Source organism: Buteo buteo, chromosome 23 (genome assembly GCF_964188355.1).
Source record: "Buteo buteo chromosome 23, bButBut1.hap1.1, whole genome shotgun sequence".
Taxonomy (NCBI): Eukaryota; Metazoa; Chordata; class Aves; order Accipitriformes; family Accipitridae; genus Buteo; species Buteo buteo.
The window spans coordinates 20,231,315-20,243,231 of NC_134193.1; the positions used below are offsets into that span (position 1 = coordinate 20,231,315).

The following is an 11,917-nucleotide window of genomic DNA, read 5'->3' on the forward strand; positions in this document are numbered from 1 at the left end:
AAGCCCCCACACAGCATCATGAACAGACCCAAAGCCCCTACACCATGCCGTGAGGGTCCCAAAACCCCCACATAGCGCCATCGGGGACCCAAACACCCCCCCCACGGCACCATGAGAGGACCCCAAAGACCTTACATGGCACCATGAGGGGACCCAAAGTCCTCCTCAGCAGGCCACGAGGAACTAAAGCCCCCACACAGCATCATGAACAGACTCAAAGCCCCTACACCACACCGTGAGGGTCCCAAAACCCCCACATAGTGCCATCAGGGACCCAAACACCCTCCCAGGGCACCATGAGGGGACCCCAAAGACCTTACATGGCACCATGAGGGGACCCAAAGTCCTCCTCAGCAGGCCACGAGGGACTAAAAGCCCCCACACACCATCATGAAGAGATCTAAAGCCCCTCTATACCACGCCGTGAGGGGACCCAAAGTCCTCCTCAGCAGGCCACGAGGGACTAAAAGCTCCCCCATAGCATCATGAAGAGATCTAAAGCCCCTCTATACCACGCCGTGAGGGGACCCAAAGTCCTCCTCAGCAGGCCACGAGGGACTAAAAGCCCCCACACACCATCATGAACAGACTCAAAGCCCCTACACCACGCCGTGAGGGTCCCAAAACCCCCACATAGCGCCATCAGGGACCCAAACACCCCCCCAGGGCACCATGAGGGGACCCCAAAGACCTTACGTGGCACCATGAGGGGAGTGAAACCGCCCCCATGGCATCAGGAGGGACGCCCCCCCCCCAGGGCTCCATGAGGGGACCAAAAGCCCTCCTCACCGTGCCATGCGGGCACCCGAGACCCACACAGCACCATGAGGGACCCCCCCTCCCCAGGTCTCCACAAGATCCCGCCGCGCCCCGAGGAGCCCGGCCCGCCCTGAGGGGAGCGGCGGGGCGGCGGCGGGCGGGGCGGGCTGGGCCGTCCGCGCCGCCCACATAAAGGCGGGGGTAGCTCCACGCCGTTCGAGTGCGGCGGCTTCTTCGTCTCGGTCGTTTCCCCGCCGTTCATCGGGCGGGTTTGTGCGGCTCTTCGGCGGTCATGGAGCTGGGGTGGTTGCTGTGGGGGGCGGGGGTGCTGCTGCTGCTTCACGTCCTGATGGAGCTCAGCCCCGCCGTCAACTTCGCGCTGCGCATCGGCTTCTACTGCCTGCTGTGCGTCGTCGGCTCGGCGCTGGCGGCGCCCGTCTGCCTCCTCGTCAACGGCGGCCGAACCGTCAAGAACATGAGGTGAGGGAGGGGGTGGCCGAGGCGGCGTGGGGGAGAGCCAGCCCCGCCGACACGGGTGTCATGGCGGGGCCCAAGGTGAAACACAAACTGGGGAGATCGGTTTCAGTCCCAGGCTCTGGAGCGGGGGGGGGGGGCTGATGGTGGCCTCCTTTACCTCAGGGCTGTGACAGACCCTCAGGTGGCTGCTCGGGTGGCAGCGGGGTTGCCTTTTGGCTCAGGGAGGGGGCTGGGGGGGGGCTGCTCTGGCCCATAGCTGGGCCCTCACCTTCAGGGAGACCCGTTTGGGGATGAGTGCCCTTCAGAGGGGCCTGGAAGGTGTGAGGATGGTGGCGAGCGGCCATGCTCCAGGGGCTGGCCGGCTTTTGGGGGAAGTTACACGACAGCGGTGTTTGTTTGGGTTTGGTTTTTTTTTTTTACCCTTCCAGAAGCAGAGGCTGTGCCAGCAGGGCTGCCCGCTGGCAGACGGTGTTTAATATTCTGCCCTCGGCCTGGTGCAGCCACGCAGCCGCCCCGGGCATGCTTGTTGCTGTCAGGCCTTGCTGCCTGTGTCCTCTGACAGGATGCCTGGGGCGGTGGCTGAGGAGCTGCCGGAGAAAAGCAGCTCTTCTACATGCGAAGGCGCATTTTAAGGGCAGAGCCGGCACTTCTGCTGGCAGCACAGGAGAACTCGGGCTCTTTGCTCTCCCGTAGGCAGCTTTTTACCTACTCTAACCATCTGTGTCTACGCCAGGTTATAAGGGTGTGGCGGAAAGGGGAGCCCTGTTGCCTTTATATATCCTTTTGGATCAAAGGTTGGGCAGCGTCTCAGCTGGTGGAGCTGGACTTTGTTTTGCAGTGTGACTCTCGCAGGCAGGACTCAGGGTGGAGTGAATGGGCGCAGGGTACTGATGTGCTGCCTTGTGGGCTCAGCCCTGCCTGCCCAAGCTGATGGTTTGTGATCCACTCTGGTGCTGTGGCCCCAGACACTGGAAACAGCAGTCTGTCTCCAGCTTTGATTGCCTTGGCTCTCTCAGAAGCAGCTTTCCAATGCACAGCCAGCTTTGCAGCTGGGAGAATTTATGATGTCAGTCATAGAGGCATTCTTTTTTTTTCTTTTTCCTACCCCTAAAACTTTTTAAACCTCCTGTAAACTTAAAGGAATTCTTTGGGAACAAGAACTCCTTGCACTGGACATCTCCTCATGTTGAAACTCAGAGCTGAATTTTGGCCAGAACCACCCTTTTCCTGTAACTTAAGCCCATCGTTTCCATGTACTGGCACGGGGTGATGATCCTGGTCATGTATCCCAGCCCCTGGGAGGTCTGTGGCTGATCCAGTGAGCTCCTTTCTACAACATCCCAGTCTGCTTATTCCGGCTTGGGAAAGGGGGTTGGAGCAGAGCACGTGCTGGTGGACAGACAGTGATAACAGCGTCGCTGCCTGGTGCAGAACACCCCGTCCTTGCTGTGCTCCTGGCTCCAGTGCCAAGCTGGTGTGACTTGGAAGAGGTTGCCCTCTATGTCTGATAGAGCTGTTTATCTAGCAGCGAAACCTCTCGCAAGAGCTTCCAATCTCGTAAGCACACTTCATTAATCCTTGAAAATCAGTGTATCCTAAAAAGGCCTTTGTCACAGGCTGTGGAGCAGAGCACATGAAGCTGTGGGCTGTTGGCTTTCAGACTCAGGCTGTTACGGATGCACTGAAAAGGCACGTTCCCTCTCATTTTTTCTACTCTCTCCTTGTGTCTGGCAATAAGTGCATCAGATTTACAGCTCTCTGCAGCTGTGACTGCACCAAGTCAGGATCCTTCATACCAGCAGAGAAGCTGCTTGCAGGGTTGGAGGGGAGTAGGACCCATCTGCTTAACCCTGTGGATGATGTGGCCGGCTCAGCAGGGCTGCCAGTCACCCGGTGGTTCTTCACTTGCTCTAAGCTCTGCCCCTTTGCCTCTTTCAGTGGCTCAGGCCACATCTTGTGCAAGGAAACGCCTGCTCCTTACTGGCAGGAGGAAGTTGGATGGTTGGTCTTGAGTAATGTGTAACCAGCCTCTCCCGGCAGCTACTGAGCAGTGTGACTTCCAGAGCAGTGACCTCTTTTTTGGTTGGCAGTCAGAAGGGAGGAGAAGTGGGATTTAGGTCAGTCTGGTGGCATGGCATCCCCCATGACCTCACCGATTTATGTCACCCTGCCTCGCCTTACCTGCCCCCTCATCTCTTCACCTGGACTGCACTCCTCTAACCTTAGTGCAGGCCTGTGGTGCCTGGGGGCTCTGCAGCCTGTGCACCTCCCTGTGTCCTTTCCCTGAGTGCGGCCCTAACCTTTGCAGCAAGTTTGAATGCTGAGGGACCGATAGCAGCAGTATCACTCAGCTGTGTCACCTGCGGACGTTGGCCTGGCCTGAACTCTAGCTTCAAAGCCAGCGCCTGGACCATCTGCGTGGTGGGGCACCCCACAGAGCTGTGAACCCTGCTGTGGGTAGGAGCATGCTGGGGAAAGTTGTGTTGACAGAGGCGTGTGGTTGAAGATGGCAGGCATGGAGATACTTCTGGAGAGCAGATGCTGGGAGCTGCTGCCAAGCCAGGATGAGATGCTGGCCAGGTGCTCATCTCCCACCCTGGGTAACAGGGGTGCTTTCCAGGCTGGTGGTGCTACACAGCTCTCTGGCTGGATGCTGTGGTGGGGGAGAAGCTGACGCTGTCCCTCAGTCTCCTCCTGCAGGGAGGAAGGCTCCATCCCCTGTCTGCCAGGGAGAAGGTGGGCCCTGAGGCAAGGCATCCAGATCCTTGCCAGAGGGCAGGTCAGCTCCTGAATCTGCTCTAGGGGAGAGCAGAGCTGGTGGGTGCTTCTGGGATCTTTGTTCATGTGCATGTTCCTCTGCCTCCTATCCTGGCAAATGGCTGCTCCCCTGCCCAAAATAGCCCCTGTGTGCTGCCAGCTTCTGGCTGTGTCCTTTGGCCCAGTTGGAGGGTCCCCAGCTCCCACCTGTCTGGGGGTGGCACAGATGGGCCCTGCTCCCATGGGCTGGCAGGGTCTGGGCTCGTGAGCCTGGGCTGGCCGTGCTCAGCAAGGGCACAGCAACCTGCTTGATGCATTGGCAGGGCTGAGTGGAGCTGCTGGTGTCTCCTGCCAGCTGGGCCCCCCAGCCCTCGGCACAGGGGAAGAAAGCTGTGAGCTCTGTGGACAGACCTGTAGATCCACTGGGGAAGTGAACTGACAGGCAGAAGCTATTTGCTTGCAGGTGGGTTTGCCAGGGGCACCTAGCCTCTGCCAAGCTACGTGGGGAGCATCCTGTTTGCCGCTTGCATCCTTGTGTTGTAAAGGGAAGTGTTTTTCACTTTCATTCTCCTCTGTTCTTGGAATCCCCTGGGGTAACAGCACCCCGTGTTTGTTTGTATCATTAAGCAGCATCTTCTGGCAGTGCAAGGAGCGGAATTGGTGGAGTCTTCCTTGGGTGACGGGTATGCAGGCTAATACCCATGTGCTGGGGAGTGGCAGCTCCTAGGAGAAATGTTTGAAAACCTTGCGGGGCTCTGCTGATTTCAGGAAGAAAACATCGGTAACGTCAGAGCAGACTACAGCCATGGCATAGGGGGAAGCAAACAGCACTAAATGCCAGAAGCTGGCAGCACACAGGGGCAGCAGCAGGAGTGGTCCTTGATCCAGTGTTGAAACCAGTGTCCATCCCTCCTGGATGTTGGAGGGCTTCCAGTTTGCCCTGTTTGCAGGGCTCTTGCAGCTGCACTAGGCTGGACTTGCCTCTTCTGAAGAGCCTGTAGTGAGCCTGGTTGTGAGCTGATGCTGTCAGCTTGAAGGAAGCATGGACTGTCAAGTCTGGCTGTACTGGCCTCAAAGTTGCAATCAGCTTCCCCCAGGCTTCCTGTAAAATTCCCACACTGGGAGTGGACAGGGCTTAGCATGCAACTGATGAACCTCATGCACATGAGACCATGCAGGACAGACACCTAGGTGGACCACAGGGCAAATGAGACTGGATGTTCTCTCTCACAGAGCTCTTGTCTGCTTCCACCCACCCTGGGTATAGCAGACCCTGTGGCTTCCCTGCCCTGCTGCTGACTGCTTTTCTCTTCTGCAGAATCATCAAAACTGTGGTCAAGACTTTCAAGTATTTCTTTGGTGTGAGGTTTGAGGTGAAGGGACTGGAGAACTTCGAGGTGGAGGGCCCTGCTATCATTGTGTCCAACCACCAGAGCATCCTCGACATGATGGGTGAGCAGCTGGTGGGAGGGAGGGAGCAGTTCTCTTGCTCACCATCAGAGAAATCCTGCTCATATCTCTTGGCCAAGCAGCCCCCTGCCCTGGCCAGTCTGTGCTACTGAGCCAGCTGGTCCAGCTTTCTCTGTCAGTGCTGGTTGCAGGAAGGGTCTCCCCTCACTCTGAGCTATCACACCCCTGTGCAGCACCCCAGGTACTGCTTCAGGTGCTTCTCAGCTGCCTTTTACATCCCTGCCTTGCTGATAGCCTGGCTGGCCTAGCACATGTGTCAGTGTGCCTGGTGACCCTGCTGGGCACCCTGGGGCCAAGGAGCAAGCTGCCTCTTGAGGGGTCTTGCTATGACCTGCAGCCACCCTGCCCCTGTAATTCTGCTGTGTGCCAAGTCTCCTTCTGCTCTGTTGATGGCAGCAGAAGCCAGCAGAGAAACAAGGCACTGGCCTGACCCTGGTACTCTCCTCCACACTCCACGTTGTGTTTCTTGTCCCATCTGAGTGCAGGTGGGGGCGTGACTGCTGGGTCTCACCCTCTGTTGTCACGTTAGGGCTGATGGAGGTCCTGCCCGACGATTGTGTCCAGGTGGGCAAGAAGGAGCTGATGTATGCTGGAACTGTGGGGCTCATCATCTACCTCGGTGGTGTCATCTTCATCAACAGGAAGAGCACAACCAGCGCCAAGATGGTGATGGCAGAGGTGGCCAAGACTATGGCAGCTGACAAAGTGAGTGTGACTGTGGGGCTTGGCGGGGTGGCATGTGTCTGGGTGTCCTGGGGTGGCATGGGGGGATGTGGAAGTCCTGGTGCTGGCTCACCTGGAGTTACAGCCACCTGCAGCTCTTGACAAGGCTGGCTGGTGGCTCAGCCAGCAGGAAGGGAGCACTGCAAATGGACTGCTGGAGCAGAGCCTTATCTCCCCATGTGCAGGTGAAGGTGTGGGTGTACCCAGAGGGCACAAGGAACTGCACTGGGGATCTGCTGCCATTCAAGAAAGGAGCATTTCACCTGGCTGTCCAGGCACAGGTAACAGCGCTTTGCTCCCACATGGGGACCCTGAATGCTTTTGCAGTGGCACTGTAGACTGGTCATGCAGTGGTACGGTTTATTTGCTCTCAAGTGAGCGGTGCTCCCAGTTGACAGCTGAGCTCCTCAGCCAAACCACCATTAGGTGTCATAAGTGCTGCCCAGCAGGAGCCTTTTCCATGCCCTGCAGGAGTGACTTGACTGCTGTGGATGGATGGCTGCAGACAGTGGAGAAGCTGCCTCTCGTCCTCTCTCCTGACTGCCCCAGCACTGCCTTCCCAGGGTCCCATCTGGAGGGCAGAGTGTGGGGGACAGGCACACTTGACCCCTTAGCTCTAGGCTTTGCAGGCAGCCGCCTGGCAGTGTGGTGGTGCAGTGTCTGTGACCTGCTCCTGGGAGCACAGCTGCGGCACAGAGCTTGCTTCTGGCAGGAAGCCTGGTGGGCGCTGCACTTTGTGAGCTTGCCTGGTGAATCCTAAAGCTGTTGATGCATTTCTCAATCCCCCCGGTTGCAATAGTGTAGTGTTGATTCAGAATTGTTAATGCTAGTGCTTTAGAACAATATCTGGGCTTGGTCTGTGTGGAAATAGCTGCTCCCTCCCAGACAGCCATATGGTGCTGCTTAAATGCCTTCTCCAAAGTGACAAGATCCATGAGCAGTTAGTGGAGGAGCAGACAGACAGCTCCTTGGCTTCAGAAAGCTAGATCTCTCTGCACTCTTGAAGGAGTGGTGGTGCTTGCCTGGGCAGAGCTCCGGGGCAGTGTGCCAGGGATGCTGAAGACCTGGCTGCGCTACCTGGGCCCAGGTGGTTGCTGGAAGCTGGGCCACCCTGCTCGGCTCCCAGGTGCTGGGGACTAGGTGCTGGAGAGGTGGCTGGGAGGAGATGGGTGTCTTGCCTTCCTGTGCATGCTCTGCCTTGCTTCTCAGAACTAGGATGACTTGAGGCCTGAGGGGAAACTGCTTTCCCTAAAAGAGGTGTTATAGCAGGGATCCTGGAGAAGGGAGTAGGTGCCGGATCTCTTGCTGGGTTCAATTGGCCAAGCCCAGGGTGTAGCCTGCATTGTACTATCCTCATTCCTGCCAGGGTGATGCAACCAAAGCAGGAGCTGGCTGCTGCCAGAAGGAAGGGACAACAGTGGAAATGATACCCACCTCTGCTAACCCTCCCCCTGAGTCACTGACTGTAAATTGTGTCTGTGTTATCAGCACTGAAATAATGACTCTGTGCCTGCCCTCCTGGCTGTGTCTCTGCCTGTCTGAAGCTTTCCTGGGAGCAACTGATTGCAGCTGGCGACTCCTTTTCTTAGAAGCTGAAGGCACACCAGCTAGCCTGCCCCAAACATGTGCTTGTACAGCATGGCAAGGCCTGTCAAAACAGGCATCCTCCAATGTTTGCAGGTCAGAAAATACCTGAGTTTTGAAGCCTGGCTTGGGATGAGAAGCCCTGAGAGCCAGTGCTGACCTGAGGCTGAAGTGTAACTTGGCCCTAGTGCCTTGAATGTCCCTGTGTCTTGAGTTGCTGGGGAGTGGTTTCAATCCCATTTGACTCCTGACTGTCCCAGCCTTTCGAACTGGGTCTTGCTTGTGGGGCTGTGTGTGCCCTCTATGTCTGAGAGCCAAGCCAGGTCAGCTGGGCTGCATGGGATTTGCTGCTTATCTCTGGCCTGCCCTGAGTTGCTGCAGTGCAAGTAACTCCTCTTTTTTCCTCTTCTTCCCCAAGGTTCCAGTGATTCCCGTGGTGTATTCCTCCTTCACAACCTTCTATAACCCAAAGAAGAATCTATTTACATCAGGTACCAAAGAGCCTGAGGGTCTTTACAGTCACTTGGAGACAGGGATGATGCCATACCCATGTGGAGATCTGGTTCACAAGGGTGTGGGAGGGAAGCGGAGCTAGGGTGAACAGGAGGAGTCTTTCTGGGAGATGTGTGGAGTCAGTTCAAAGCACTTGGCACCAGAGCCTGAGCTGGGTTAACTCTGGAAAGAATGTAATTAAGTACAGTGAGGGATGTTTTCATTAAAAATTGGATACCACCTCTCCTTCTCATAACTGGCACAGCCCAAGTCATTTGGTGAGGGCTTGGGGGAAGAAGCAAGCATGCTCTGCCTCCTGACCTTTCAAAGCCAGGACCTCTCTGCAAGCAAACCAAGGAAACTGGTCATATCAAAGCTCTGAAGTCTGTCAGTACAAGTGCTGGGCAGAAAGTTGGCTTTCAGTCAACTTGGAGCAGTAACTCCCATTTCTGGAAGGAAGCCATGCTTGTCATGTTACCTGCCTGAATGGCTGGAGCCAGCCAAAGGTAGGAGGGTTAGACAGAAGCAGATGGAGGGAGCACTGGGTGCAGGCTGTGCCTGGCATGGCCCTGGAGTTGAGTGGATCCATGGCCCTGGGCTCCCCCTACTCTCTTGGCCAGCAGATGGGAGCAGAGCAGGGACACCGGCCTTGGAAAAGGGCAAGTTCTGGCTGGTCTGTCAGTTTGGGGCACAATGGATATACTCTGTTTGGTGCAGCTGTTCAAGGGCCATGTCTAATACCCAGAGCAATCTCTTACCCCTGAGACCAGTGCAGCCTCTGCCTGTGCTCCAGGGATGAATGCCTGGAGCCCTGTGGGGGGGATGAGGGCTGTGTGGGGCCTGTCCAGGGCAGGGGGAGCAGGGGTCCTGGGAGGGCAGAGAATGGTGCTCCTGTGGCACGTGGGTTTCTCATAGGCTCTTCTCTTGTTCCCAGGCAAAATCAAGGTTGAGGTTCTGCCTGCAATAGAGACCAAAGGCCTGACATCAGGTGATGTCTCTGACCTCACTGACAGATGCTTCCGCACCATGAGGGAGACCCTCTTCAGGCTGTCAGGCTGTCCAAGTGAGGCAAAGGACTCATCCTAGATGCCTCTCCAGTGGCATCACCGTGTGGTGGTGGCTGAAGGGACCTGTCTGTTGCCAAATACCGAAGGAACTTCTCTTCCTCTGCAGTGACTTCTAACTCTGGGAACACCATGGACTGGCACACGCAGGCTGTCGAGCCAGGGCTGAGTTTCCCCACTGAGTGGATTTCTCTTATGGGTTCATTATCTCGCAATGAAATATCTCCTTTTTCTGAATTTCTCAGGCATCAAACTTGTGCTACCAAAGGGCTGAATGACCAGAGAGGTGAGTTCCCACAGCTCAGGCAGCTAGTGTGGGGTGACAATGAAAACCTGGCTGGAGGCTGGGCTCTGCCTCATATGAGTGTCCCTGCACCTGTGTTCCTGCAGGCTCAGCTAGTGTTGGCCTGGCCCCGTACTCTCCCAGTTGGAAACCACCAGGCAGCGGTTTGTATCTGCATGACCTTGGTGCTGCTCAAACAGGGCTGAGAATCAGATGAAAGTCCAGACTCTGGTTCTTTGGCAGCACTGGAGGTGTGGCATCCTCCCTGGAGCACTGCTATCCAGTGTGGTGAAGCTCATGGGTGGTCTCTGGGGCAGGGCCTCTCTCCTTGAGAGACACCCTAGGGTCACAGCAGCATCTTGTACTGGGGCTCTGCGTTGCCCAGGTACTCTCGAGCCAAGTCTTTTACTTCTGAAGGAAGTACCCAGGGCCAATAACCTCAGCTGGGCTGCAGATGGGAATGTGTGGGGCCAGTCAGCCTTATAGTGTCTCTTCAGGCTTGATTGCCTTGTCTGAACAAGTGTCCTTGCTCATTGAGGGGTGCAGCAGTGGAGAGGGAAGCTGCAGTCTGACCAAGCCAGCATATATGGTCTGGGCAGAGTTTAGCTGAATGCTGTCCAGCCTTGCTGGTTTAGTCATCTTCTAAATGAAACCCCACACTTGTTTCTACCATTCAGAGCCACCAGCTTGATTTTAAAAACTGCACAGATCTGTCAGAGTCCTGGGCAAACCTGTCCTCACGTGTGATTTGTTTGTGGCATGCCTCTGGATGCCATGTGTGACATGTACCTGGGTTGGCTCAGAGCTTCCTTGGTGTTGGGAAACTGCTGCCAACTCCCTGCTGTGGTGGTGGTTCAGCCTGGTTGCAGCAGGCATGCTGGTGCCTACAGTACCCGCTGCAGATGCAAAGGGCTCTGTCATGCTCGTTTTGCCACTTGTCATGGTCAGCACTGGCCGAAAGATGGTGCCTATCTCTTGTGTCTTTGCTGATCTCAGTGGAGCTGCTGCTCTGGAAGGCTTGTAAAACTCCTGCCCAGCTGCAGGGTGGGTGAGCTGCAACTGTAACAGGGCTTGGAAGGCTTCAGCTCTCCCTTTGGGGGAAATGGACTCCTTTCCCTGTTCACATAAAGGGGTTTCCCCTGTACTTTGGGGTGAGGGACCAGCAGGGCTCCTGGATCCCTTGCTGGGAGCTGCAGAAGCATTGATGCCCTCTGTGAAGAGCAAGGCTGGGTAAGGTCCATGGTTCCAGGGGGTAACCTTCACCTCCAATTTGGGTTCAGGGAGGCTTTAGCTCTCCTTTTTGTGGTGCAGGGTGTATATAACCTTGAGATAAGCCACCTGGGCTACTCGGGTAACCAATGCAACTGGCTTTTGCAGCCTGTCTGGGGCTGCATTGGTGGAATTGCAGTCATATGGCATTTTGGTGTTAAAGCCTCAACTGGGAAAGGCAGGGAGTTCCTGTAGAGCCAGCGGTCCCCAACGGAGGGAGCCCTCGGGCTGAGCTGGTGCTGGTGGGGGCTAGGGGGCTTTATCAGAGGGGCCTTACAGTACAGACTCAGGGGTCAGACCCGCTGTGGGATGGGTCGGGGTGGGAGGATGGGAACCAAACCAGCACTGTGTAAGCAGCAGATAAAGGGCTGTCATGGAGGTTAAACCCAGGAGGGTCCTGGGAGGGCTCCTGGGGGGGATAACCATGTCCATGGAGTGATTCCTGCAGCATCCTTCCCTGGGAGGAGGGAGCAGTGCCTCTGTGTGCAGTTGTCTGCTGTTCACTTTTAATTGGGTTGAGAATAATGTTATGTGCTTTTTAAAACAAAAAGTACACCTTTGGTTATTTAAATAAAGGAGACTCCTGGTCTTGTGTGGGGGCTGGGGGAGGAGGGCTACTGCAGGAGGAAGAAGGGTGCTGACCTGTCAGCTCTTGCGGGGGGGGGGGGGGGGGGGGTGGGTGGGTGGGTTTGGTGATTGAGGAGCAATGGCAGGTCCCTGTCCCCACCCTGTGCCCCACAGGCAGAAGCGCTGTGCTTCTGCACCCCAGCCTCACACTGAGCCACAGCCTGGCCTGAACTAGGAGGACAAATGCAGGCAGGGACCTGCCCAGGGGAAGAGGAGGGTGGTGCCTGTATAAATGGGAGCCCATGTCAAAGCAGGGCCCTGGAGCAAGCACCAGCCCACCCAGTAACAATCACACAGCCTCAGCGTGTGCAGCAGGAGGCTTTATTTTGGTACAAGCCCTGCAGCACCTTGTTGCCTACGTGGCTCCTCCTGCATCTCTGCTCTAGGCAAGGAGGAAAGCGTACCAGGTTGG

At 56.4% G+C, this 11,917-nt stretch overlaps 1 protein-coding gene across 2 annotated transcripts; it reads left to right on the plus strand.

Annotated features, from left to right (window-relative positions):
- Positions 1-855: 855 nt before the first annotated feature.
- AGPAT2 (1-acylglycerol-3-phosphate O-acyltransferase 2) lies at positions 856-11,453 on the plus strand. Of its 2 annotated transcripts, XM_075055876.1 has the most exons (6): positions 864-1,239; positions 5,312-5,445; positions 5,993-6,168; positions 6,372-6,467; positions 8,189-8,261; positions 9,197-11,453. In XM_075055876.1, the coding sequence occupies exons 1-6, from the start codon at positions 1,052-1,054 to the stop codon at positions 9,346-9,348; spliced, it is 819 nt and encodes a 272-aa protein (XP_074911977.1). In that variant the 5' UTR covers positions 864-1,051; the 3' UTR covers positions 9,349-11,453. The 2 variants fall into 2 exon arrangements, with proteins under 2 accessions (XP_074911978.1, XP_074911977.1); XM_075055877.1 differs by lacking the exon at positions 6,372-6,467 and having other exon boundaries at positions 856-1,239.
- The last annotated feature ends 464 nt before the right edge of the window (positions 11,454-11,917 follow it).